This window comes from Raphanus sativus, chromosome 6, assembly GCF_000801105.2.
Source record: "Raphanus sativus cultivar WK10039 chromosome 6, ASM80110v3, whole genome shotgun sequence".
Lineage (NCBI taxonomy): Eukaryota > Viridiplantae > Streptophyta > Magnoliopsida > Brassicales > Brassicaceae > Raphanus > Raphanus sativus.
Window position 1 is genome coordinate 46,977,543 of NC_079516.1, and position 26,631 is coordinate 47,004,173.

The 26,631-nt window shown below is 37.3% G+C and overlaps 6 protein-coding genes and 3 long non-coding RNA genes across 10 annotated transcripts in view; 5 read left to right on the plus strand and 4 right to left on the minus strand.

Annotated features, from left to right (window-relative positions):
* LOC130496591 (uncharacterized) overlaps positions 1–3,062 on the plus strand; it is a 4,441-nt gene extending 1,379 nt beyond the window's left edge. Inside the window, exons 2-3 of the long non-coding RNA XR_008935746.1 lie at positions 2,810–2,847; positions 2,936–3,062. This is a non-coding gene — a long non-coding RNA (uncharacterized LOC130496591). The remainder of the gene's footprint in view (positions 1–2,809; positions 2,848–2,935) is intronic.
* LOC130496590 (uncharacterized) lies at positions 1,147–1,767 on the plus strand. Its single transcript, XR_008935745.1, has 3 exons — positions 1,147–1,283; positions 1,352–1,523; positions 1,648–1,767. It is a non-coding gene; the product is annotated as an uncharacterized LOC130496590 (long non-coding RNA).
* LOC130496587 (uncharacterized) lies at positions 2,934–7,043 on the minus strand. The gene is made up of 2 exons (XM_056988783.1): positions 6,402–7,043; positions 2,934–5,457 (listed from the first exon to the last, which is right to left on the minus strand). The coding sequence occupies exon 2, from the start codon at positions 5,455–5,457 to the stop codon at positions 3,985–3,987; it is 1,473 nt and encodes a 490-aa protein (XP_056844763.1). The 5' UTR covers positions 6,402–7,043; the 3' UTR covers positions 2,934–3,984.
* Positions 7,044–7,045: 2 nt separating this feature from the next.
* On the minus strand, positions 7,046–7,801 carry LOC108806797 (photosystem II reaction center W protein, chloroplastic). Its single transcript, XM_018578989.2, has 2 exons — positions 7,631–7,801; positions 7,046–7,386 (listed from the first exon to the last, which is right to left on the minus strand). Exons 1-2 carry the CDS (start codon positions 7,722–7,724, stop codon positions 7,079–7,081), a joined length of 402 nt encoding a protein of 133 aa, XP_018434491.1. The 5' UTR covers positions 7,725–7,801; the 3' UTR covers positions 7,046–7,078.
* Positions 7,802–8,762: 961 nt separating this feature from the next.
* LOC108806059 (E3 ubiquitin protein ligase DRIP2) lies at positions 8,763–12,777 on the plus strand. Of its 2 annotated transcripts, none has more exons than XM_056989776.1 (8): positions 8,763–8,937; positions 9,038–9,161; positions 10,196–10,295; positions 10,675–11,011; positions 11,415–11,653; positions 11,759–11,809; positions 11,941–12,013; positions 12,324–12,777. In XM_056989776.1, exons 2-8 carry the CDS (start codon positions 9,044–9,046, stop codon positions 12,504–12,506), a joined length of 1,101 nt encoding a protein of 366 aa, XP_056845756.1. In that variant the 5' UTR covers positions 8,763–8,937; positions 9,038–9,043; the 3' UTR covers positions 12,507–12,777. The 2 variants fall into 2 exon arrangements, with proteins under 2 accessions (XP_056845756.1, XP_018433586.2); XM_018578084.2 differs by having other exon boundaries at positions 8,764–8,937; positions 11,250–11,653.
* Positions 12,778–13,898: 1,121 nt separating this feature from the next.
* Positions 13,899–15,808, plus strand: LOC108806581 (probable WRKY transcription factor 21). The gene is made up of 3 exons (XM_018578731.2): positions 13,899–15,138; positions 15,236–15,361; positions 15,453–15,808. Exons 1-3 carry the CDS (start codon positions 14,369–14,371, stop codon positions 15,595–15,597), a joined length of 1,041 nt encoding a protein of 346 aa, XP_018434233.2. The 5' UTR covers positions 13,899–14,368; the 3' UTR covers positions 15,598–15,808.
* Positions 15,809–17,335: 1,527 nt separating this feature from the next.
* Positions 17,336–18,296, minus strand: LOC108809072 (uncharacterized). Its single transcript, XR_001942776.2, has 2 exons — positions 17,944–18,296; positions 17,336–17,783 (listed from the first exon to the last, which is right to left on the minus strand). It is a non-coding gene; the product is annotated as an uncharacterized LOC108809072 (long non-coding RNA).
* A 4,188-nt stretch (positions 18,297–22,484) lies between these two features.
* LOC108812461 (histone H1.2-like) lies at positions 22,485–23,650 on the plus strand. The gene is made up of 2 exons (XM_018584722.2): positions 22,485–22,736; positions 22,820–23,650. The coding sequence occupies exons 1-2, from the start codon at positions 22,545–22,547 to the stop codon at positions 23,450–23,452; spliced, it is 825 nt and encodes a 274-aa protein (XP_018440224.1). The 5' UTR covers positions 22,485–22,544; the 3' UTR covers positions 23,453–23,650.
* A 526-nt stretch (positions 23,651–24,176) lies between these two features.
* LOC108810440 (calmodulin calcium-dependent NAD kinase-like) lies at positions 24,177–26,509 on the minus strand. The gene is made up of 8 exons (XM_018582550.2): positions 26,171–26,509; positions 25,840–26,063; positions 25,713–25,774; positions 25,407–25,628; positions 25,205–25,325; positions 24,811–25,133; positions 24,589–24,733; positions 24,177–24,498 (listed from the first exon to the last, which is right to left on the minus strand). The coding sequence occupies exons 1-8, from the start codon at positions 26,379–26,381 to the stop codon at positions 24,238–24,240; spliced, it is 1,569 nt and encodes a 522-aa protein (XP_018438052.2). The 5' UTR covers positions 26,382–26,509; the 3' UTR covers positions 24,177–24,237.
* Positions 26,510–26,631: the final 122 nt, after the last annotated feature.

Below are 26,631 nucleotides of genomic sequence, written 5' to 3' on the forward strand. Positions count from 1 at the left end.
GGAAGTCACTGGTACAAAACCCAAGTTTGTGACTCCATCGAAAAGAGCCAAAGAGATGGTTGTGGAGGAGGTGGAGGAAGACAATCAGAGAACCTCGGAAGAAAGCTCGTAAAGAGGCTCTAAAGAGGCTCCTAAAGAGCTAGAGAAGAGGCTCCTACAGAGGCTACAGAAGAGAGCTACAGAAGAGGCTAGAGAAGAGGCTAGTTGGTGACCAGAGAGGAGTAGAAAACTGTGTTCAAGGACTTAAGAAGTGGCTTAGGTGACATGCATGAAAGATGGGTTAAGAAGTGCATCAGGGAGATTAGGAAGATCTCCGATAGATTGGAAGCTGTGGAGAAGAAGGTTGGTGTCACCAATCAGGCTCCCTCAAGCCCCAGAAACCGGGTTAGTTAAAAACCCCCTACCCCACAAGCCCCAGAAACCGGGGTTAGTAACAAACAGACTACTCCTCAAAAGGATCAGCCTACACTTCAAACCAATTCATCCTACTCCTCCCACCAGACAGCCTGCTCCTCAAAAAGGCAAAGCCTACTCCTCAAAAGGCAAAGCCTACTCCTCAAACGAAACAGCCTGCTCCTCAAACTAAACAGCCTGCTCCTCAACGAAACAGCCTGCTCCTCAAACTAAACAGCCTGCTCCTCAAACGAAACAGCCTGCTTCCTCAAACGAAAAAAAGCCTTCTCCTCAAAAGAAACAGCCTCTCCTCTGCCCAAGAGGTTAGTATCAAATCTTTAAGTCGTCTGGTAACTTGTCTTTGTATAGATTTGTAAATTTATAAGTCGTCCAGCTGGAAAACCTTCCAGAAGACTACAAATAAGTCGTCTGAACTCCAGCAGGAACCAAATCCTCTCCCAACTTTTATTTAAGTCGTCCAGGGTTAACTTGTTCTCTTTTATTGCAGAGATTGTTGCCGGAGGATACAGCAGATGAGGCGATCTCGGTATATAAGATCTTGCCGGAGGATAAAGCAGATGGTGTCACCTCCAAAGAGATTGTTCCTCCACTGACCAACCGAGCTTCGCTTCCAACGATCAACAACCGAGCTTCGCTTCCACCGATCCAAGCGTTCAGCTTCAGAACCGAGCCTGGTTGTATTGGACCAAAACAGCTCCCACTGCTTCTGTGCGTGCAAGGAGTGAACGAACGAAGAAACCTGCTCCCACGCAGATATCTCCTTATACGGCAGAGAGAAGGAAACTCCTTAGAGTGGGAAAGTATAATCCATTTCCCACACTAAACAGACCTAAGATGAAGGAGCTCGCTGATTGGTTGAAAACTGATCCGTAAGTGATTGTTTTACCCATAATAGCTTGATTTAGTCTACCAAAACTGATTGCTTTTTTGTTTGCAGTGATTATTTCACTAAGGAAGAGGACAAACCACGTACATCACCAACTTGGTGGTATCAAAAACTCCGGACATCCAAAGCATGGCTGGAAGACGTAGTAAGTCTTCTGCTTATCTTTAAGTCGTCTGGTAACTTGTCTTTGTATAGATTTGTAAATATATAAGTCGTCTGGAAGGTTTTCCAGCTGGACGACTTACAAATAAGTCGTCCAGCTGGAAAACCTTCCAGAAGACTTACAAATAAGTCGTCTGGTAACTTGTCTTTGTATAGATTTGTAAAATATATAAGTCGTCTGGAAGGTTCTAACTTGTATTATTTTATATGCAGCATATAGATGCTTGGATGAATGTGCTGAGGCAGAGGTATAAGGAGAACCCACAATGTTTCCGGAGCGAGCGAATGTGCTTCCTGGATCACAACTTTACCCAGTCTTGGAGAGAACAGTATCTGGTCTTCAAAAGCATCGTCGTCTGATCACAATGGTTTGGAAAAATGCTACCTAGTGGGCGGCGAGTTTGTATGACGGATCAATGCCTTCATTTTGCCAATCAAACAAGAAGTGGGGGAGGACATTGATGATATCTATGCGCCACTGAACTTGGACAACAAACATTGGTGGCTATTTGGATATCGATCCCTAAGAGGCACATAGTCGTCTGGGACAGCATACCTTCAACTACCATACCAGAAAGATGGGATGAGATAATGGAGCCTTTTCTCGAGATGGTCCCTTATCTGATTGTGGAGTGCGGAGACCAGATGCATGGGTTGGAGCGATACACATATGAGAGACTGCTCAAAAGATGTACCCACGGCCAACAATGGGTGATTGTGGCGTGTACGCTGCAAAGTACATTGAATGTCATGCTCTTGGGGTCCCTTTTAGCCCTAAAGACTTTGCTAGGTCCAATGCGAAGACTATGAGGGATACTATGGCTTTGGCTATATGGACGGAGCTTGTTGATCAGCATCTGAAAGATAATGAGGATGGTGGTATGTTTGTGGGCTATGATTAGATACACAAATCAATTTGTATAGATTTTTAACTTGTATAGATTTTAACTTGTATAGATTTTTAACTTGTATAGATACACAAATCAATTTGTATACACAAACCTATTTGTATATTTAACTATTTGTATACACAAATCTATATTTGTATATTTTGAACTATTTGTTTACACAAATCTATTTGTATGTGTGGGCATGTATGATTTATTTGATTTTCTAACTTGTAAGATTTTCTAACTTTACAAATAAGTCGTCTGGAAGGTTTTCCAGCTGGACGACTTACAAATAAGTCGTCTGGAAGGTTTTCCAGCTGAACGACTTACAAATAAGTCGTCTGGAAGGTTTTCCAGCTGGCGACTTAAAAATAAGTCGTCTGGAAGGTTTTCCAGCAGGACGACTTACAAATAAGGTAGTCTAAAAAATAAAATACACTGGACGACTTCGTAAAAGGTCGTCTAAAAAAAATACACTTGAAGGGATAGTAGAAGGTAGTCTAAACACTGGACGACTTAAATACACTGGACGACTTCGTAAAAGGTCGTCTAAAAAAAAAATACACTTGAAGGATAGTAGAAGGTAGTCTAATACACTGGACGACTTCGTAGAAGGTAGACGAAACACTGGACGACTTAGAAATTAGTCGTCTGGACGGGTAATCAAGACTGGACGACTTATATTTAGGTCGTCTGGACAACTAGTCAACTGTTATGTACATTGTGGTTTCGTATGGCCAGTTTCCTTGCAGTTTGAGCATCTCCGTGCCCTGTGTTTCTTCCTGGGTTTGTGTCCCCTCATCCTAGATAGCTCCAACCAAGATTGCCATCTTGATTTCTTCTGTCTCCCCGGACCACGCTTTACGTTTGGAGGAAAGCATTCTCGTTCCTCAATATGTTGTGACACGATAGGATATATATTCTCTGAGTATCCTGCATACAGATGATTCTTTGAGTAAAGTGGACATACAAGTGTGTCGATATGCACACCAGCATGTGTTCCAGCTGCTATAGCATGAGAGCAAGGTATTTTCTCCACTCCATAGACACCACAACCACACTTTACATGTTCCAAATCAACCGCACAGTCCATTTTGCCACCTTTGACAAAGAAACGCCATCCATCAATTGGTTCGACCGTCATCGTATCCGTTATCTCTGATCGAACAGCAAGCAAGTATTCAACACCCCGGCTATGTACAGTTGGGAGACTCAAAGCATCTTGTCTCCTTTTCCAATACCATTTTCCTAACTTCTGCCTTATGAACTCCAGCAGGAACGGAATCGGAAATCCTCTTGCTCGCTTCAGTGCGGAATTAATAGATTCAGCGATGTTGCTTGTTTTTATGTTGAACCTGTTCCCCTTACAATAAACCCTTGACCATAGCTTGGCGTCGGCCTTCTCCAAATACGTTGCAAGTTCCGGGTTTGCACTCTGTATCTCAGCCATGTACCGGTTAAAATCGTGAACCGTGTGCGCATAAGCAGCCCCTTTCACCAAGTACATGAGATGTTTCCCTTTAAACTTTTTGACAATGTTATCTTGAAGGTGATAATAACATATTCCTCGGGTTGCCCAAGGAAACACCTTCTCACACGCACTTTTAATGGCCGCGTGCCGGTCAGAGACTATCACCAGAGGCTTGTCATGAGATATACAACTAGCCATTTTGTGAAAAACCATTCCCAAGAAGGTTCATCTTCAGCATCCACGATCCCAAAAGCCAATGGGAATATCTGAAAATTGCGATCTTGTGCGGCTGCAACTAACATAACACCTCCATACTTTCCACTTAGGTGAGTTCCATCCACCACAATGACCCTTCTCTGATACTTAAAACCTTTGATAGAAGCTCCAAAAGAGAGAAATAGATACTTAAATCTTTTCTCAGAATCAAGTTCTATAGCCGTGATAGAATCAGGATTTGCAATGGAGATTTGCTCGAGATATGAAGGCAGACGCGAATACCCTTCTTCTGCTGATCCTCTCACCAATTTCTGTGCATATAACAGTGCTCTGTATGAAGTGGTGTAATCAAGCGTCATGCCAAACATGTTCTTCATTGCATCAGTGATATGCTGTGGAGTTATCCCATCAATGATCCCAACACGATCAATGAAAAGACTACCAACATACTTTGGAGTACAGTGTCTCCGCTGAGCGATTCGGTCTCCAATTGAGCATAAATGTTTTTCCACATATTTTGTTACCCAAAACGTGTTTGTCCCATGTTTCACACTCGCTCTGATCTTCCATCCACAACCGCTAACCCGACATATTGCCACAAGGAGAGTTTTTGTTGATTTGTATATTCTGAAAGAAAACCTACCCCTCACTGCTGTCAACCGCAGCTCTGAAAGCAGTGCATCCTTGCTAACAAAACTCTGGTTGACATAGATGCTGGTACAATCCGATTTTCCTCCTTCAATAGCATTTGTCTTAGCATATGTCTTTTCAATTTCTTCAAAACAAATATTATCATCATCTTCCTCGTCCTCATCTAGAACCTTTCCATAAAGACTGTAATCCCCACCATTCTGATCCGTTTCACCAACAATAGTGTTATCAGCATCCTCCTCCCCATTTTCCTCCTCCCCATTTTCCTCCTCCCCATCTTGATTTTCATCTTCAACAGACTCATTATCACCAACATCTTCAAAACATTCATCAGCCTCATCATTATCACCAACATCTTCTTCCCATTCACCAGCTTCATCATTATCACCAACATCTTCTTCCCATTCACCAGCTTCTTCTCTTTTCTCTGAAACCGTTTCCACCTTGCTGCGGCTTGATACACAAAGACATACTCTATGCGTTTTGAGTATCTCGAGCAAGTTTCGAACTTGTCTATCACTTGTAACATGAATGGGAGGACTGCCTGGAGTCATCATCATTTCTGCTGGTAATGAGTAGCTAATCTCCACAGTCACTGATCTCATGTCCAGGTTATAATCTTCTTGAGCCATTGCAACAAGTTCAGCATGTGTTGAATCTTCATTCAATAAAAACAATCTTGCTCCTTTGAGATCATCAACCACAAAATCCCAACGGAAATCTCTCAACAACCATTCTCCATACACTGCATGTAACTTAAAAATCATCTGCAAATATTCAAAATAAAACACATTAGTAAACATAGAGAAAATGAAGAAGTTCAACAAACATTATCGCAGACGACTTAGATTTAAGTCGTCCAGAAGACTTAAAGGTAAGTCGTCTAAAGAGGTCACTTTTGCAATTGAAAATTAAAAGGGACGACTTAATTCTAAGTCGTCCGGCTTTGTTTGTTAAAAAAAAAATTTCAGACGACTTATATATAAGTCGTCTACGAAAAACGGGCTAGTTTTGCATTTGACCGAATCGTGTCAGATCTTTGACTATTTCTGGACGACTTATAAATCAGTCGTCTCTGGAAAGTAAAAATTTCAATATTTTATTCAAACTAGACGACTTACACGTAAGTCGTCCCAGGTTAGTTTTGTAATTGAAAAATAAAACTTGAAATTTAACTTTCTCCAGACGACTTAACTAAAAGTCGTCCAGATAGACGACTTAATTTAAGGTCGTCCGGGATAAGCAAGGTTTGGACGACTTAATTGGGAAAAATTCTGGACGACTTTGCTTTCCCCGGACGACTTTAAATTAAGTCTTCTGACGGGACGACTTTATATTATGTCGTCTGGTAAAAATTAAATTATGAAGTTTTATTTTTCAACTACAAAACTAACCTAAGACGACTTACACGTAAGTCGTCTAGTTTAATAAAATATTGAAATTTTAACTTTCCGAGAGACGACTGAATTATAAGTCGTCCAGAAATAGTCAAAGATCTGACACGATTCGGTCAAATGCAAAACTAGCATGTTTCTCGTAGACGACTTATATATAAGTCGTCTGGACTGTTTTTTTTCACCAAACAAAGCTGGACGACTTAGTTTAAGTCGTCCGTTTGACCAGAAGACTCATCAGTAAGTCTTCTACATACAGATGACTTACTTGTAAGTCTTCTACGCGAACAGATTTTGAAAAAAATTCAAATTCGTACCTTAAACTAGGTGAGATGACTTTGTTTGCACACAGGGTCTTCTCCAACCACCCAGAACCTCAAACGAAAGCAACCGTAAGTCAAAACGAAAGAAATATGGCTCCAAACAATTTTGAATCAAAAGCTTCAGTTTTTTGGATGAATATGGAGAGAAAGTGAAAGAAATGTTGTTTTTAGTTCATAACAATTGAAACAGAGAGAGTGTAAAGAGATTTACGTGCATTAAAGGGCATTAAAAGCTCCAAACAGTTCGTACAAGGTTGTTCCCACTATTCATGGCAGTGGCAATATTGTAAATACTTGAAGAAAATGAGGTTGAGACAGTAAAGAAGCCATTTTCGAAAAAAAAAAAAAAAAGGGTTAATGGCATTTTCGTAGATAAAATGCAGATGTGGGGTTAAAAACTCAAAAAAAAAATGAGTCAAAAGAAAAGGTTAGTTTTCTGTTTGAATTCAAGTTTTGAGTCACTTTTGCAATAAGCCCTAAATATTTTAGAGTTACTCTATTATTCATGAAAATTTATATTTGTCTTAGGATGTATACATGAAAATAGTTTTTTTGGGTGTACTTAAAATTACAAGAAACCAGAAGATCGTTCATGATTCATGTCCTCAAATGAAAATGGAAAAGGAGAGAGAGAGATGAACACTGATGAAGGACATATCTAGAATTCATGTTCAGAGTGAAAGACCAGATTCTTCATCCTCGTCAAGAGATGAAGTGTAGGTGAAGTAGAAAGTCCAGATCAAACCAAACACTCCTAAAAGAATCCAACCCAAGAGGTTGTTGCTCAGACCAAAGGGCAAGCCGGTTCCCTCCGTTGACATCCTGTCATCCACCAAAGCCATAGCCGGGCTGCTCATCACAGCCGTCAAAGCTGCTGTAGCCGCCGCAGAAACTCCAGCTCCCACGGCTGACACGTTTCCTTGCTTGGTCTCCATCGAGCACTTCACTCCTCCCTTCCTCTTACTCATTGGAGGCAAACCTGATCAACAATAATAAAAAAACAAGTTCACAACTCTAAACCATTCACAACAAGAACCTTTAGATCAAAATGGTTTTCTTGACATCTTGGACCCTCAACCAAACTACCAAGGATCGATCACTCACTCAACGAATATAAACAATCAAAAGATCTTCCACGTGACCAGATTGAGTTTCTAGTATATAAGATGAGATCTAAGATAGAATGTAAGAAGAAGAGGAAGAGACAAGGGAAAGAACTTTACCAAGAACAGGAGCAGAGACGGCGACGGTGGGCTTGAGAAGGAGAGCAGGACGAGCGACGGAGACGGTGGAAGCGGAGGCAGTGAAGCTAGCCATTTTTCTCTATCTCTCTTTTTTTGTTTACACAACTAGACAACCTTTAATTTTTTTTGCTTGTGTTAGCTTTTTTGAATCGAGCGTAGCGACTAAATCAGTGGTGTAGGCAAAATCTGTCCGAACCAATACAAGCCATTTAACTTGGATATGATTCTATCCATATTCGACCACTGGCCTCAGCCCACGTGTCATATTTAATCTCCTTCCCTCTTCTCTACTGATGTGGATTATATATAAAGTGTATAATAAAATTGCATCAAATAGTACTCTCTCTTGCTGTTAACTAAATATGACACTAAGCTCTATAAAAATTGTGTGTTGTATAAATAAACAAGATTTACGCGAGACCTCCATCATAAACAGAATGAAGCTAGTCATAACATTGACAAAAAAAAATTGAAGTGAATCTAAGTTGTTTAGAAATCAGTCGTGAAATGCTGTAACGATGTAACTTGCAACTTGTAAAGTATATATAGGTGATGGTAAGCTAACGCTTGTATTTGTCTATACTGATGTCAAGCTATGGCTTCGTGATCTTTTCGTAGTGTATAGTCGTTGCTGTTCCGATGACGCCTACTTAGATAGTTAGATTCGTGCTAAGTTATATTGACTCGGTTACCAAAAAAAAAAAGGTATATTGACTCTAAATTTGTAAGCTTAAACTTGTAAGAATGTTTGAATTATTGAATATCGTGTGTTATTATGATTTTACCATGTAATTTATTGAATTATATATATGAACACTAACTGACTAAATTTAACAGTCTTTAATCCATCAACTAATTTGGTTTCACTCCATCACGTATATCTTCCTCTTAATGTTTGTAGACAGCTGAAGAGTCACTTTTCCTCTCAGAATCTTACCGTTTTAGTTTAAACTGTAAATAAACAAAAGTGAAAGCCGGAGAGAGTGGCGGAAAAGAAGAGGAAGTGAATCGCGCTGCTGGGCTTTTTGGAAACCCTGACTCTGAAAAAGCCCATTAACAAAAAAAAAGAAAGAGAGGAAACGTGTATTTACTTACTGTTGACGACGGGGATAGTTTCTTTCTATTCTTCACAACGAGGAGAGCCTGCCTCCCCTCCCTTAAGCATTTAACTTTGCTTCTTCGATTTCAGATCGTATCCCTATCCATCAAATTCAGTGTAGTAGAGAGAGAGATCCCATCGGATTTGGATTCGAACCGTCTCTATCGTTGACGTCAACGTAAATCTGGTGGGCTTCTTTTTCTCTGTGTCGTCGTTGTATTTCGTCTCTACATGCAGTTTTGGGGATAGTACGTGCGTATTGATTAACGGAATCGTATTGAGTGTAGAGAGCAATGGAAGGAGAAACGGTGGCTAAGGTGAAGAGGGAGACGGTGGTGGCATGCATGACTTGTCCTCTCTGCGACAACCTCCTCCGTGACGCCACCACTATCTCCGAGTGTCTTCACACCTGTTAGTCTTCTTCCTCCCCTCTTTCTTCTCGATTTACGTTTGAATTGGGCTTCCTCGTCTACGTTATTTGATTGATTGATTGATTCTCTCTGTGTGTTAACCAGAATCTGTAGTTTTGAAATTTGGTTTGTGTGTGAGTTCGTGGTCAACGCAACCAACGATAATTAGCGCTAATCATGTCATTGTAGCTGCGTGTTGTTACTTATATCCCATCATGTTACTTTTGTGTTGGCAAGTTTCGAGTAACAAAAGGACCAGTATCCTCTCTTTACTTCTTTCAAGATTCTTATACTAGTATTTAAGACAGTTTAGATATCTATCTTTATATCTCTATTTGGAAGCTCTAGTTTTATTTAATATCTAGTCATCTTTCTCCATGGGATTCTCTCAACTATTTACTGCCTTCTGTGTATATTACTCCAACACCCGCGGGTGAATCTTATTGATATGCTCTTTTCCATCTGGTTCAAGAAAAAAAAAGTAAAATGTTAGCAGTTGCGATTCCATATGCCAAAAACTGAGAGCTATTTCCCCTTTAATCATTTATAAGTTTCTGTCAATTTTAGCAGTCAATTGCACTGCAAAATCTGTTTATACTACAATCAAGTGTTCTAATTTTATTTTCGGTTTGGTTTCTGGAGACACAAACAAGCAATGTTACTATTACTTGCATTTCATCTCGTTCCCTTAGGCTGTTAACTATCTAAGTGCATGATATAAACCAAACTGGACTAAGTCTATCAACCACTACTCTACAAGCTCCTAATGTAGGAGAAGCCATACAAATTATCAGTATTTGCTATTATAGGAGTCAGAAAATCTATTCTTGCACCTAATAAGTTTTAAACTCGGCAGCCAGCCATCTTGCTTATACCTCGGAAACATATTGCCATTCCTTTTTTTAGCTGAATTTTGGTCCGAGCTATTGTTTGTTTAATCTGTCAAGTACTAGTCTCGCATTTAAACATTTTGTTCGTACTTGATAGTTATTATCTATCGAAACGAGATAAGTTATTAAAATCACTGTTATGCAGTTTGTAGAAAATGCATCTATGAGAAAATCACAGAGGATGAGATAGAGTGCTGTCCGGTATGTGATATTGACCTCGGGGGTGCCCCACTGGAGAAACTAAGGTAAGTTCTTCTTCGAATAGCAGTGATTCCTTATTTCTACATGATATATGTAATGTACCATACTCTTAGAAACCTTTTTAGCTTCACTGTTGATGAAACGAGTAACTTTAACATAATTCTAGAAAGTCATACACGATTATGCTGGAATGTGTCATAATGTGTAATTAATCAAAGAAAAATTATGTGATTCAGAAGCACATACAATCTGAATATATTGATTAGCTTTCGCCGACACCAACTATTTTTAGTGAGAACCAGAATTAACCCTCCTTAGTATTATCTCTCTTAGAAGACTACTATTTATGTAACAGTACGAGCTTTTGTTGGTGGTGAAACTCATGCTTTCGCTAAGGAACCAATCATATTCACATTATTTCAGGCCCGACCACATTTTGCAAGACTTGAGGGCTAAAATATTTACTCCAAAACGAAAAAGAGAGAGGGCGCCTGAAGTTGTGTCCTCAATCACATTGCCTGCAAGGAGGAAAGAGAGGTCCATCTCGTCTTTGGTGGTAAGCACACCTAGGGTTGCAGCACAGACTGGTACAACAGGAAAGAGAACAAAATCTCTCATGAGGAAAGATGTGCGTGGTAGTGGTTCCTTCACTAAGAGAACTGTGAAGAAGGAAGAAGAATTTGGAGATGATCATACAGACAGTGGAAGCTCGCCTGAAACGCTTAAAAATTTTACTCAGAATAAAAGGCAGGAAAAGAAGGTGATTACTCTCTCTCTCTCTTTAGCTCTTTAGCTTTGTGTCTCTTTATTTTGCGCATTTTACCTTCAGAGTGAACTTTTCCAGGATTAGATATCATCATGTTTATGAAATATTTGAAACTATAGCTTGAAAGAGAGAGGGAGATGTTCATATTGCAAACATACTGTCGTCGATTTTGGACGCCAGTATGATCTGCAAAGAGTTACCAATGCATTTATTATGTTTTTTGTTTTTGTAGTCTTCATATGCAGAGCCTAGCCAATCCCTCTCTAATCGAAGAAACAAGGATGTTGCTGAACCTTGGGATTCCAAATTAAACCTTTGGAAACCTTTAAATTTTCTTGTGGATGTGGCAAACGGAACAAAATCTGAGCATGGAAATGCATCTCACACTGATTTTCAGGGGAACAAAACCAAAACAAAGGATTATAAACGAAAATGCAAACTTGAGGAAGAGAACAGCAATAATGGTGATCCTACAACATCAGAAACTGCTACGCTTAAAAGAACGCGTAGGACTCGCCGTAAAAGGTCATCCACTTTTGGTGATTCACGAATTCCACCACTACCAGATACCGAAAGCCTGAAACAGGAGAGGAGAAAGGGTCCGGTTTGGTTCTCACTTGTAGCTTCGAATAATCAGTGAGATTCTTGCTATGTATCTTGAGTTTCTTTACAGATGCTCAAGATTTTCTTTGTCTTTTCATTTATGTGTCTTGTTATAATGACAAGACTTGCTGGTTTCAGGGAAGGAGAAACATCATTGCCTCAGATTCCGGCAAACTACTTGAGAATAAGGTAAGTATACATATCTCAATATTTTCTTGGGCTGCATCTCACAACTAGTTCTTGATCGGGACTGTCTAATGTTCTATTTGGAAGAAACTGTGCATGATGAGTTGATCTGCTGTTTACATTATATATGACAGGGATGGAAATATTCCAGTTTCGTTTATCCAAAAGTACCTCATGAGGAAGCTTGATCTCAAGAGTGAAACTGAGGTAAGCAACCTTCTTTGTGCAGTTGCAGCTTTACTCTTTCTAGCTTGTATCCATTTTGTCTAAGATGACAGTAGTTCTATTGACCGTGTCAATTCCTATGCTTGACTATTAAGGTTCATAATTGTTAGTGTAATATTTATGACTCGCAAGCCACAAGTTTAGCGTGATAGAGGGGTCCAATCCTGTTGAGATCATGGCTAATGGGTCTCACCGGTTCCTTACGATTTTGATTAACGAAGATCCTTAAAACGTTTGAAAATAAAACCAATTAACTCACGCTTTTGTCCACTCGTTTAATGTGGTATGACAGGTAGAGATAAGATGTATGGGAGAAGCAGTGATCCCAACGTTGGAGCTTCACAGCTTAGTGGAGCTATGGTTGGAAACAACTTCTAAGCATGAAAGAGTGGCTGCAACTATAGGTTCCTCCGCAAAGGAATTTGTAATGGTGCTAGCTTACGCTCGGAAGATCCCTGAATGCAACAACAACTAAAAGAAGTGTTCAATAACGAAGTGAAGTGCAGGAGCAGTAGCAGTGGAATGTATTGTGTAGTTTGTAATGATACATATATATTTTCTTATAAATCTGAAAATGAATGATCGGTGTGACGGACACTTTGTTGTCTAAGGAGGGGATATTCAAGATTTGCTTTAAAAAAAGAGGTGATTGTATATTTGTATGTCTTTTTAGACATTTGAATGTATGATCAGATAGAGGATAATGTTGTCGTTTCTATGAAATTTGGTTCCTTTGTTGGATTAAAGGAGATGTACACGGAATTATTGTGCGACTTGCAAATTTATTTAGTCAACCCAAGAAAGATTTTAAAAAGTGTTTGCAGATTCAGTTCTAAAACTTGTTTGTTATTACACAAGAACTGGAACATCAAAACTAAGGTTTGGATTCGTATTCGGGGAAGAAACTGGCAATGTCTAAATGTTTGTGGGCCCAATGGAATACAACCACTACTTCGTATGAAATCTTTCTTAATTTCAATATAGATCAACTCTAAAAATATACCTTAAATAAAACTCTATTTAATATGTATTTAGTTTGGGTGAATGTTGGATATGGCTTCGGCATTCCCCCATCAATTCTCTGACCCATGTCAGTAAAAGCTCAACTCTCTGCTTTAAAAGCTCAAATGCACGACCAACCTCGCAGGGACACACATAAGCACGTCTAGCCGTATGAACTTCGCATCAAACGCATGTCTTATACGACGTACAAAACAAACGTTACAGTTTTGTACACTGCAGCCTTGTTTCCCTAGACGACGAATCACCTTATCTCTTCACGAAGAACCGTACAACTTTCACATATTCGTTGTGCTTCAATCCCTTTTGTTTACTCGGTAGATATTTTTGAATTCATCTATCTAGTTGTAACTTTTTGCTAAGCTCGTCATTTTCATTTCTACTGAGAATCCGTCAACGAGAAGGACGTGTGGTAACTGGTAAAATAATGTAACCGTTAGAAACCTCAGTAGAAAAGAAGCTTTTGATTCCACTTTTTTTTTTTGGTTTTACTTACAAAAAGTAAACTCAAAACCTTGAACGATCGTAATTCGACTTTCTCTAAAAATTAACGATGACATGAGCAAATAAAGCCATGGAATCTTTATGCATGCAAAATATCCCTTAAGCTAAATTTGATTTAATAAGTCTTGATATAGAGAAGCTTAATTACTTTCTTTTCGTTAATTTAATTATCATTTCTAAAATCAGAATCTCACGTAAATTAAGGTCTTTGAACGGGGCCCACCTCTGAAATCAGACGCCGGTTTCGTCTTTTTTCTCATCTCTCTCTTTGCTTTTTCCAGAATAAAGTTTTACTCTTTTCCTATTAAAAATGATTTCTGCACAGTGGTTTTTCGGGTAAAATAACAATATTAAAAAAAAACAGAGAGGGATGTGGTTGAGTGATTGCAGAAGCTACAAAGAAGAGAGAAAGCGTCAAGAAAGTCTTCTCTTTCACACCTTTCGTTTTCTCGAGCCTCTTTTTAACGAAAGATGGTGGAGGGAGGAATCTTGAGTTTGACAACTCATTAACAGTAACACTTCCTCTTCCTCTTTTAAGCTTGCAAGGAACCTCCTCCGTTTTTGCTTTCACTTCCTACTCATCATTCTCTCCTTTCAGTTTGATCCTCCTTTGATATCAAAAAGCTTGTAGTATCTTTTCTTCTTCAAGCTTTTAAGAAACGCAACTTCTTTTTTTCTTTTTTTGGTGTCTCCTGTTGAGAGATGGGATTGTGTAAAAACGGAAACTTTACTATCTGGGTCTTTCCCATTTTGGTTTCTAATTAGTAATTTTGTTCTTTAGGAGGTTTATTTAGTTGTTTAACTTTTTAAGACATGGAGGAGATTGAAGGAGCAAACAGAGCAGCTGTAGAGTCTTGTCATAGAGTTCTTAACCTCTTATCATGTACACCACATCAACAAGATCATGTGAGTTTAGTGTCTGAGACTACAGAAGCTGCATCTAGGTTCGAGAGAGTGACGAGTCTGTTAAGTACTAGTGTTGGTCATGCCAGGTTTAGAAGAGCCAAGAAACCTCAGTCTCATTTGTCTCAAAGCATCTTCCTTGATCCTGTTCATCAAATAACAGAACCTCCACCATCTCAGAAAGAACCGGTGCTCCTGTCTGGTTTCCATGAGTTGAGCACTGATTCCCTCACTTTAGGAACCAGGTCCTTCAGTTTGAACTCAAATGCAAAAGCGCCTCTCCTTCAGCTTAACCAGCAGGCAATGCCTTATTCAAATTATCCCAATATGTTTCCTGAACATCGACAGCAACAACAGTTACATGAACGGTTGCAGGCTCACCATCATCAGCAGCAACAGAAAGATCAAGCTGAGATGATGATGATGCTAAGGAAGTGCAACGGCGGGATAAGTTTGAGTTTTGATAACTCGAGTTGTACTCAAACCATGTCATCCACTAGGTCCTTTGTTTCATCGCTTAGCATAGATGGCAGCGTTGCTAATGTAGAAGGAATGAACTCCTTCCAGTTGGTAGGGGTTCCTAGTTCACAACACTCTAAGAGAAAATGCCTCATGAAAGGAGGCGAGCATGGAAGCATGAAATGCGGGAGCTCTAGCCGATGCCACTGCTCTAAGAAGAGGTCACTTGCATGTTTTGTTTTTGTATTTCATTTCACAGCTTCTCTCGATGATGATATGATGGTGCAGTGCATTAAAAACATTGTTGGAAAATGACAGGAAACATAGGGTTAGGAGATCGATCAGAGTGCCTGCTATAAGTAACAAGGTTGCAGACATCCCTCCTGATGATTATTCGTGGCGAAAGTATGGTCAGAAACCCATCAAGGGCTCTCCTTATCCCAGGTATACACTTCTTGGTCACTTATTTTGATTGACGAACTCATACTAGACAACAAATACATTTGTGTTTGATGCACTTGTATATGCACTGCAGGGGATATTACAAATGCAGTAGCATGAGAGCTTGTCCAGCGAGGAAGCACGTTGAGCGATGCTTGGAAGATCCTGCTATGCTTATTGTTACTTATGAAGCAGAGCATAACCACCCTAAATTGCCATCTCAAACCGTGACAGCTTAACTTTTATTGTATCATTGTGTCTTCCTTTGTGTGCTTTGCTCCATTATTATGTGATATATGATTCGGAGCAGTGCCTTTGTTTTGGGGGTGGGGGTTTTACTGCAATAGTTGTTGGGTTTGGCTTTAGGGAGTAAAAATGTAGGATTTGTCAAGACTCGTTTCTCAAGTTTCAGTTTATTACTGCTCTTAATGATGTTTTCTTCTCTGCTTCCATTTGAGTAGTATTACTGTATTAGTACAAAATAACTAAATTCTATAATGTTACAAAATTGCAGTTGGGTTTAATTATTCATAGAAATCAACCATACAAACCCTTTTGCAAAAAAAATTCTGGCCCATTTATGAATACACATATTTTTTCCACTAGACACAAAAGATAAATATCATCAACCGTAATAGCATCAACATTGAGGTGTTCTCAATAAACCTCTAAGCAATTTTGTAAGAAATCTCTAAGCATCAACACTGTAATTAGAAAACTATTTCCTCTGTTAGGCTTTAATGATTTTCATAGAACCCATAATTGAGCAAACCCTTTTGCAAAAAAAAATTCTGGCCCATTTATGAATCCACAGCATCTTTTTCCACTAGACAAAATATAAATATCATCAACCATGATAGCATCAGTGTTCTCAATAAATCTCTAAGCAATTTCGTAATAGAAAACTATTTCCTCTATCTAAGATAAGAAAGATATACATATTTCATCTTTTCAATTACTTTTTATTAGTTAATAAACATAAACACTAAAAATAATAATTGCATTTATTAAAATACTATTAAATCTATTTTAAAATTGATAATTACACAAAGTAATATTTAATATCATAATTAAGTATATTTTCTTAATATGTAAAAACATATAAACATACATCTTTTAAAAATTGAATAATCAACAAAAGGGGAAAATGAAAAGAGTTTAAAGACAAAATAAATATTAAGAAATTGCCTCTAAACATATCAAATTATCATAATCCATATTAGTTTCATTAAGAAAATAAATATAATTCATCACATGATACATTTTGTGGTTTAATTGGCCTCGCTCGTATGATATCACAAATCACTTTTTTATAGTTATTCATCCATTGAATATTTCAGGTTAAAACAAGCTTAATTCTGTAGTTTTTTCGTATGATTATCCAAAAAGATAAATGCACTTTGATGATATAAATAACCAAATTAATTTTTAAAGTCTTTGACATATATTAGATCTCCTCTGACAGAATGCAACGTCTTTATTACACCCCCATGATTTTAACCCCTGTTAATGTGAGCTCATGCATGATTTCACATTTGTCTAGTGTTCAACTCTGATATCGCTTATAACATCTCTACCACACACGGTTAATGAGCCTTCCACACCTATTCACTTGGCCAGTAAAACCCATTTCATGCAAAGGACGATACATAATTTCAAAGGTTCAAAATACCTGTTTACAAATTTTAAAATCAACATATTATTTTCACCGTATTTTACACTACAAGAAAAATAGGTTTTATTAGCGGACGAAAAACGCTATCTAACGATACGATAGCGGTTTTAGAAACGTTGTATCATCGCCCGTCATAGTAGGTTAAAGACATTAGATAGCGTTTTTTTGTACTGCTATTTTTTCTTCCGCTACAATAGCACTTTCTATATGCAATTAAATATTTTTTAATAGCATATAATTTTCGTTATTGTTTATATTATATAAAAAAAAAAAAATAGAAACATAATTAAAATTTAAAATCATTTATATATTTAAATTTTTTATTAAAAAAAATGATTTGTTGGTATACAAAAAATATTAAACCAAAACTAAACCAAACTTAAACCTAATCCTATTTACTAACTAAACCTAATAACAAAACACGTAGCTTCTTCTTGCCGCCGCCGTCTTCAACCAACATTCTTACAGATGAGACCACCTCAATCAACGATGAACTAGCCATGGATTAAGCTAACCCAGCGAAGATTGGGATTGAGAGAACTCGATTTTGCAGAGGACTGGGATGCTCCTGCGCCTCCTCGCCACAAGCCCATGACTAATATTGTCTTCCTCTTATCCTGTCTTCTCTTTCTCAGCGGAGAGAAGCTCAGGCCACCACCATCAACCTTTTCCTCTATCTCCTCCGGTGCTCCACCTTGCCGCTAGCGCTCTGTCTTCTCTGTCTCTGTTTATCACACCTCATCTCTGAATCTGGAAAGACAAGATATGTTTCTCTGTTACATAATCTCAAAAAAAAATCTAACATGAATCAAAACCAGAGAACTCAGAGAGAGAGAGAGAGAGAGAGAGAGAGAGAGAGAGAGAGAGAGAGAGAGAGAGAGAGAGAGAGAGAGAGAGAACAGAGGCTTACATAAGACAGGTGCAGAGACGTTTTGTTTCTGTGACTATTATACAGAGGCGTCTGTCTCCTCTACAAGACTCTTCATCTCTCAACTCCTGGACCAAACCTCCAATCAAAATCAAATCGTTTTGTTTCTGTGAATGAACAGAGAAAAAGATATTGAATAGAGGCAGAGGCGTAAAAATTGTAAAGGAAGAAGAATGAGAAAAACTGTGAAACCGTAGACACCAAAAAAAATTATGAGATCTCAGATCTATCAGGAATGAGAAAGAAGAGAGAATGTTTTTAGACCTTTAGATCAAAACAAATCAATGGCTAAAAAGTGTAATCCTTGGCAAAGAAAAACTAACCAATAAGAGAAAAGGTCGTGGATTGATAAAAAGATTTTTTTTTAACCTTTAGATTAGAATCAATCAAGGGTCATAAAAAAGACAATAAAAATTGTTTTAACATTTCTTTTTAATTGCTTTAGAAATTTTCTAAATAAAAAACAAAATATTATAATTTTACATTTGAAATATAAAATTTGATAAGAATTTTGTGGTTATATGTTTATTTAAACTGCATAATAGGCTTTGTATAATTAGATTGTATAAAAGTTATATTTATGATTTAGAGGTTTATAAATGTTTAAAGTATATAGTTTGAGGGTTAAAGGTTTAGAGGTATTGAATTTAAGATTTGATATTTATTTTTAAAGATTGATTTTTGAGTTTATATTTAAATTTTGGAGTTGAATTTAAGTTTTGATGTTAAAACATTAGAGTTAAGTTTTGTATTTATAGTTTAGGGTTTAAAATCTTATTTAGGGTTTAGGGATTTAAAAGGCAAACATAACGTTTAATTATGTTTTGCTATTAAATCACAAGTTTTTATAGCGTTTCTATATATACAACTCTATCATAGCGTTTCCAAAAATAGAAATGCTATCTTAAAAACACGGATATATCAATCATAGCACAATCGTAAAAAACGCTATCCTCGTCTGTTATTAAAACGCATTTTTCTTGTAGTGTTAGCTTCATTCACATTATATTACAAATTGATTTTCTATAGGTTACACATATTTCCACTACTATAACTCAAGATTTTTTTTACTCAGTGATTCTGTCTGTATGTGTGTTCGGAAAGCTGAGTACATTTTGATAATATTGCTAACCAAATTAATCTTTTAACCTTTTTAATTTACACTACAATAATTACAAAGTAAAATGTTACATTTGAATTCTAAGGATAAAAAACCATAGAGTACAATTGCTAAATATTGTAGAAGATCAAGTCATACAAAGACCTCAAAACATTCAGCAAACAAATCCAGACATTCATGTGTATAGAAGTATATGAGGAAAATACAAGAAGTTTCATACTAAAAGTGGGATAAGAACAAAGGCATATAATATGCTATGCGTAAATACTCGTCTGTCGTGTGGACCTGTGGTTAGCTGCGTTTAATCGGTTATCAGTCAAAAGACAAAATAGAGAGTTGGATTCAACTCAACTCGAAATTTGATCAAATATTTAAAAAAAACTTTCACTTTTGACCACTCACAAGATAGTACTCCCGTAAGACTGTTAGAAAGACAATTCTCTCAAATATATTGTTTTAATTTTTTGTCATAAAAAGAGTTCTCGAAAAAAATGACAAAAATATTTTATTAATAGACTATTATAATCTAGATAAATAAATAAATAAAAATAATAATAAAAATTTTATGGTTTCAAATTATATATTTTAAAATTCGAACTCTTTATCAATTTTAAGAAAATATTTTGATTTTCTAGTTCTTTTAAATATTCCTTTTGAAATTTGAAAATAATTTTGAAACTATTTTAAGAAATTTTATTTTTATTTTTTATTTTTTTAAATTTAAAACTCATTCCTTAACTCTTAATCCTAAGATTTATATTATTTAACTTTAATAAATAAGTATATATTTACATTTTTAATAAAACATTTTGATCATTTTAGTCCTTAATTACGAACTATATTTATGACAAAAGAAAAATTTAGGGTTATCTAGGAGTATTTCTCTTGTTAAAGTGCGGAAAATATTAAACTGAATGGTTGTAGTCTACATAAAGAGCTATATTATGTGTTAGACATGCATAGACAAAATTGGTTATGTCTAAAAAACGATTGGAGAAGATATGAACTATAGTGGTTCCAAGCTCATTAGCCATAGGTTGAACCAATCATTTCTCATGGCTCTAAACAGGCAGCACTTCACCAAATTCTGATCTCTTTGGCCAAACCTAAAAGATTCCCTTTAAATGGAGAGTCAACTATACCACAATCTTGTTATACTCCACAATAAAAGAATAAGGATTATGGTCTCCTTCATCTTTCTTTTAAAATGATTTTCTAAAGTCTCTTTGAAATCGTCCACTCGGAGTCATTATCTAAAGCATGCGTAGTACTAATTCAGGAAATAAGATCGTGTCATTTTTGTTCGTATGAGTGAGATTACAAATTGGGAAAAAGAATGGTGCAAATTTGAGTTAATCCATTTTGTATTCTTATTTTTTGGTATTGTTCCAATTAAATTTTAGCCATACACGATGAAACTTGTTTATTTATTAGAAAGATAATATATAGGAATATTAGTGTCAAAAGAGTATATAGACAGATACATCTTCCACACTTTTTCATTTCTTTTTGAAATATAAAATAATAAAACTTTATTTTACATTAAGCATATATGCAAATATTATCAATAATTTATGTTATTAGGTGAAATCTTGTTTATAGTAAATCTCTAGTAAAAATTTATTTTGGAGGCTTTTGCGTTTGCACTATGCATAAAAGACGTGTTTGAAAGACCAAAGGGATGGTGGCATTTTACAAGTATCCCAGATAATTAAATATATAGATAAGGCAAAGTTTATTTCTTTGAAGATTATTAGCATATGTAGATGATACCAAAAATGTTATTACTTTATTTTTAAGAGTATTACTATTCATTCAAAAAAAAATATTTTAAGAGTATACCATATGTAGATGATACCCCAAAATAGAAAACATTTATATATTTATACATAGTCATGAAAAGATTAGGGGCATATCATTCGTTAGCAATTCCAGTACATCCATATATTGAAAACATGTTTAATTTTGTTCAACGATTCATTAGCTTATTACTAAATCCATAGTGGAAAGTTAATTGTTACTATTAAATTGCATGTCTGATAATGGTTGTGCTAGTAATCTAGAGAAAGAGTATCTCGAAACCAACATTAGCTTCTATTGGTGATCGTAAAATGTAACTGACATACGAAATTAAACCATAAGAACGAAATTAATATTTGAATGAAAGATTAGTGGAATGTCTAGAACACGTTTACTCTCACGATATTAATGTTCGTGTCAAAGGGAGAGATTAAAGGTTCCTATCTTACTTTAGAAGGATATGTAGATGGCTTTAATTATACTGGATGTATAAAATAAAATAACTAATATTGAAAAAGAAATCCTAATTGCTAATTTCCTTTTTGAAAATTTTAAGAACATTTAATTACCCCCGGATCTTATATGAAAACATCGTCCACATACATTCACTTTAATTAGTTTGTTAAAACCATGGGAAGTTTTCAAACCTGGTATCAATATTCCAATATAGAAAACTATATTGCTATGTTTTAAATGAAAAGGTATAGAAATATAAGATACAAATTTCGTATCCATAATGATTTAAGTTTGCTAATGAATATCATACTCTATCGATGATAATAGTACAAGCTAGATGCATAGTTGCATACATCGTCGTTATCGTCAAACTATGCATATATGCCTCAGTAAGTATTACACATTTTTAATTTATAAAAAAAATTATCTAGTGAATCATTGCATTAATGAATTTGAAATATGAAAATGAATACATTTCATAAACCTGCGGTTAGCTTTAGTCGAGACTCTTCTAAAGATAGACACATCACACATGCAACAAAGTTGTTTGACACCATAGATTAGAAAATGGTCATCTTTAGTCGGATTCAACAGCATGTTTTCCTACCAAAACATGAACCGATTTCAACAAATCTTGGTTCGTTACACTCCTTGATTAGTCTAGTTTCCAATGAATACAAACATTCACAATCTTCCCCCAAGCATTCTCCAGAAAATCAAAAACACCCTAATACTACCAAAACAAACCATAGCTTCGACCAACCTCGATTCAAAACAGATTTTCTCATCCTACAGTAATCCATTCCAAACGCTTAGATATTCAAAACAAACCTTACAGAATTATCTACAAGTTCCAGAAAACAAAACCGAATTTCATCAAGTATACCTCAAGTTATCATTAAATTACTCGAGGCTAAAAGCACACCAGACACACACCGAGAGCAACCTATCCACATCTTGTAACCCCTTCCTCCTCATTAAACATTCCCAATCGTCACCTCCACATCGTCGATAAGATTAGATCCAACGGACGAAATTCAAACATACACCGATCCGAGTACTCACGGTATTAACCAATGAGAGAAGAGATAGAAAACTCTCTGGTCTCACATTTCACATCTGACTATATAAACATTTCTCGTAGCTCTCCTCTTCTCCATCTCAAAACCAACAAAAACAAAAAAAAAAAATTCAAATCCCTAAAAAGATGTCGACGGAGGAAGAACCCAAGGTCGTGGAGTCAGGAGACGCCGAAGCCGAAGCCGAAGCCACGGTGACGACGACGGAGAAGAAACCTGCTAAAGCCAAAGCTAAGAAGACGAAGGAAGCTAAGAAGAAGCCTGCTGCTGCTGCTGCACCGAGGAAGAGAACCACTTCGTCTCATCCTCCTTACGAAGAGGTACAAAACGAGATTCGATTTCCCGAGATCTGATTGGTTAGGTTTTACAGATTCGTTAATTTGAATTTGGTCTGGTTTTGCAGATGATAAAGGATGCGATCGTGACGTTGAAGGAGAGGACCGGATCTAGCCAATACGCGATTCAGAAGTTCATCGAGGAGAAGCACAAGTCGCTTCCTCCTACTTTCAGGAAGCTTCTCCTCGTCAATCTCAGGAGACTCGTCGCTTCCGGGAAGCTCGTCAAAGTCAAAGCCTCTTTCAAGATTCCGTCTGCTAAACCGGCTGCGGCGACGAAACCGGTTAAGAAGAAACCGGCTGCTGCTGTTACTAAACCGAAGGGTAAAGCAGCTGCTGCTCCTGCTAAGGCCAAACCAGCTGCTAAAGGAACCAAGAAACCTGCTGCTTCTGCTGCTAAGCCTAAGGCAAAGACAACGACAACTAAAGCTGCTGCGAAGCCGAAAGTTACTGCGAAGCCTAAGACGAAGAGTGTAGCTGCTGTCTCCAAGACTAAAGCTGTTGCTGCTAAGCCTAAGGTGAAGGAGAGACCTGCTAAAGCTTCGAGGACTTCGAGTAGGACGTCTCCAGGGAAGAAGGCTGCTCCCGCTAAGAAAGCGGCTGCGCCTGCGGCTAAGAAAGCTGGTGCGAGTAAGAAGGCTCCGGCTAAGAGTGCGAAGGTGAAGTCTCCAGCGAAAAGAGCTTCGACGAGGAAGAAGTGATGATGGTTTCGCTTCTCTTAGGGTTAAAGTCTTTTGTATAATTGAAATCGTCTATGAAGGGGGCTTGTTTTTTCTTTTACTTCCAAAGTTTTATCTTTTGTTATATTTGTCTTTGGTTTCTTCTCGAAACCCCTTTTATCTTGTAATTTTTGGGTTGTTTGAAATTTTAATAGCTCTATATGTGATGGTTTGCAAAGACGTGCCTTCTGCTTTGTATCAATGTCTTTTAAAGAGGAACTCGTCTCTCTTTCTCTTTAAGGGCAACAAACTTAGCAATGCCCATTCTTTCTTTGTTTAGAGAGTTTCTGCAAGGTTTAATGTGATAAGTAGATTCAGTTTCTTGTTTAGCTGCACAATGTTCTTGTTTCAATGCTCATGAGAGAAATGCAGATAACATACTATGCTTTGGAGGAACATGCCTCTCTTAAGAACAACAAGCTTGGCAAAGGAATGTAGATAAAACATACTATGCTCTCAAGGAACTGATCTCTCTTGACAACAACAAGCTTAGCAAAGTTAAAGGTGGGAGTCCTACGTTTTCTCTGAATCATATGATTCATTTTCTACCTTCACACATCTCTTACATTCAATGTTTTGTTTGTGTTTGTGCAAATTCTGTTTGGTTTCTGCTATTAAGTTTTCTTACATAAGTAGATAGCAAGTTAGGCCAATGCCCATTCTTTCTTACTCGTGTTTGATCGTTATAAGAGTGTTACATTAAACCAAACTTGTGACATACCAGGAAACAAAGCTAAGGAAAAAACTGATGCACTTCTCTATCTTCCTCACCTTGGTGATTCTTGAGGATATTGTTTGAATCTTTCCACTTTCTGAATTGAGTATTTGAGCTCCTGCTGAACGTTGAACCTGGAAGGAGAAAGAACAATGTCTTTCCATATCGATCCAGCTTCACAAGCAGGGTTTGGTCTACTGTACAGCTCATAAATGGACTCCGCATCCTCGTTCAACCTTCTTACATTCTTCAAACAGTCTATCTCCTCTGGATCCACCAGCAATGTCCTTTCCTTTTCTTTCCATCCTATCAGCTGCCACACAAACCCACAACATTGATTATCTCACTTTCATTACTTAAACACATTTCAGGTTCTTATCTTTTTTTTTTTTTTGCATCTAACCTTTGGTGAACCTTCAAGAGCATTGGTGCAGTAAAGCCTTGCATTGTCAACTAAGTTGCAGTAAGTAAGAAACGCATCCGCAAACCTCTTGTGAGATCTCAGCTGAGATCTAACCCTGACCGCTCTTCTACACATTATTGCTCTCCTGCATATACACATGGTTAAACCAAAAACGTTTATGTTAAAGAAGAACACACATTTGTTTGAGAGAAACACTCTCACCTAATGCCTCGAATCACAGCTAAATAGGCATCACACACAATACCAACTAACTCTATCCTGTATGGCTTTCTCTCTCTCCCATCTTCTTGCAGCTGTTGTCTTTCCCCAATGCGTTCCCAATAGTTCTCTATAACATCTCCGTTTTCACCAACCTTGTATCCAGCTCCCATTCTGTAACGGTGGCGATGTACATTCCTAGCCATGGTTATGGTCTGTACTACAAATGGTACCCAAGAGAGTGTTCCATCCATTATCACATCTCGCCCTTCATTGAGAGCTGTAACGAGGAGAGATGATGCTGCATCTGTTGATGATTGGTGAACCTGTTTTTAAATTCCATTTCAACGTCAAAAGCATTCTTGTTGCACCTATAAAGAAAGAGAAAGAAGCTTACGAATTCAGCAGTCTTGACCATATCAACATGGCCTCTGGAGCTTAGAGCTCTGTATATAACATCAGATTCTTTGAAAGCATCGGCTTCGATAACTACAGCATCTGCTCCTGCCCAAAATGGTCTGATCCAAAGCATGATGAGTGCATAAGGAAAAAAAAAACGAGCAAGTGAACTTTATATATTTGAATCTTTCTTTACTTACTCCTTGAGGATCTCTTTAAGGACAGTGCTCTTTCCTGCGCCCATACCACCACCCATGAGGAGTAGAACCGGGCTTCTGTCTTTGTGTGCAACTGGAGCCATCACTTCTGTACATTCCGAGTCATCAACTGATGCTATCCCCATTGCTTTCATTTCCTCTACCAATGTGTTGAACACTCTTGCCACTTTTAGATTTTTAGTCACCCTCTCAAACCTCTGTTCCCTATATATACCAATCAAGGAACAATCATGTGGGAAAAAGAACACAATCTGGATTGTTTTTTGTTTGTTTGTTTACGATGATCACCTTGTTGCTGCCATGACAATGTGCTTGAGCTTCTTCTTAGGCTCAGCATCAGCGCTAAGTATCTGAAACAAACCCATGTGATGTTTTTTTGTCTACTAATTATGAAGAAAGGATTATGAAAGTTAACCTGACTGATCATGAGATCGGCATGGCTCCAGTGGTAAGCAAAGTAACTGAGAATACATCTCTCAAACTCCTCAACGAGCTTAATGAAGAGAGTGTCAGCGTCAGGCTCTTCAGAGAAAAAATTGTAGATGTCTTCCTCGCAGCAACCTGATTTTCTTATGTACTCACTTGCTAGTTTGCAGAGATGAGGACATTCTCTCCTGTCCTTGAATCCCATCTGCCTCACTACAAACAAATTGAGAAAGAAAAAAAACACAAACATCATTTACTTACAATGCATCAAGATCTATTAGATTTCAAAGAGGATATATGTAGATTGTTTTTCTTTTTACCAACGTAGTGAGAGAATCTCTCGAGCTTCTCATGGCCTTTGTGTTTGTGAGAGACTCTGAGACGAGGGATGATCTTGGAGTAACGTAGCTTCCTTAGACGGTAAAGCAGTGAGACTGCTAAGAGCAAGCCAATGGTTGAGGTTAAGAAAATCTGTGTGAAGGCTGTTGTGTTGCTGTAAAACTCTGAAACACACATTGATCTGTTCAACATATGAACGGATTTGGTTTGTGGATTCAGCAAGAGACATAAGAGATTAAAGATTACTGGGACCAATTTTGAGTTTGTTTTTCTGTTACGAGACAATGTATCTGCTCTCTCCACGTGTTTACTGTACTGTACTAAAATAGCTTCAAGCCCTATTACTCCGGATGTTTCTTGTGGTTTTGACCATCTAGCTTTGTTTTGGCTACAATCTTATTCTATAAGTATGTTGCGTGTTTCACAAGGTTTTAGAAACTCT

What these genes read in the sequence shown, in the direction of transcription:
- LOC130496587 (XM_056988783.1), bottom strand. Translation starts at nt 5,457, where the DNA reads ATGATTTTTAAGTTACATGCAGTGTATGGAGAATGGTTGTTGAGAGAT.
- LOC108806797 (XM_018578989.2), bottom strand. Translation starts at nt 7,724, where the DNA reads ATGGCTAGCTTCACTGCCTCCGCTTCCACCGTCTCCGTCGCTCGTCCT. An exon ending in CGTCTCTGCTCCTGTTCTTG is followed by an intron (nt 7,387 to 7,630) that starts GTAAAGTTCTTT and finishes ATTGTTGATCAG; the next exon opens with GTTTGCCTCCAATGAGTAAG.
- LOC108806059 (XM_018578084.2), top strand. Translation starts at nt 9,044, where the DNA reads ATGGAAGGAGAAACGGTGGCTAAGGTGAAGAGGGAGACGGTGGTGGCA. An exon ending in GCAAACTACTTGAGAATAAG is followed by an intron (nt 11,810 to 11,940) that starts GTAAGTATACAT and finishes TATATATGACAG; the next exon opens with GGATGGAAATATTCCAGTTT. An exon ending in ATCTCAAGAGTGAAACTGAG is followed by an intron (nt 12,014 to 12,323) that starts GTAAGCAACCTT and finishes GTGGTATGACAG; the next exon opens with GTAGAGATAAGATGTATGGG.
- LOC108806581 (XM_018578731.2), top strand. Translation starts at nt 14,369, where the DNA reads ATGGAGGAGATTGAAGGAGCAAACAGAGCAGCTGTAGAGTCTTGTCAT. An exon ending in TGCCACTGCTCTAAGAAGAG is followed by an intron (nt 15,139 to 15,235) that starts GTCACTTGCATG and finishes GGAAAATGACAG; the next exon opens with GAAACATAGGGTTAGGAGAT. An exon ending in AAGGGCTCTCCTTATCCCAG is followed by an intron (nt 15,362 to 15,452) that starts GTATACACTTCT and finishes TATGCACTGCAG; the next exon opens with GGGATATTACAAATGCAGTA.
- LOC108812461 (XM_018584722.2), top strand. Translation starts at nt 22,545, where the DNA reads ATGTCGACGGAGGAAGAACCCAAGGTCGTGGAGTCAGGAGACGCCGAA. An exon ending in CTCATCCTCCTTACGAAGAG is followed by an intron (nt 22,737 to 22,819) that starts GTACAAAACGAG and finishes CTGGTTTTGCAG; the next exon opens with ATGATAAAGGATGCGATCGT.
- LOC108810440 (XM_018582550.2), bottom strand. Translation starts at nt 26,381, where the DNA reads ATGTTGAACAGATCAATGTGTGTTTCAGAGTTTTACAGCAACACAACA. An exon ending in TGGTCAAGACTGCTGAATTC is followed by an intron (nt 25,134 to 25,204) that starts GTAAGCTTCTTT and finishes ATTTAAAAACAG; the next exon opens with GTTCACCAATCATCAACAGA. An exon ending in CTCTTGAAGGTTCACCAAAG is followed by an intron (nt 24,499 to 24,588) that starts GTTAGATGCAAA and finishes TTTGTGTGGCAG; the next exon opens with CTGATAGGATGGAAAGAAAA.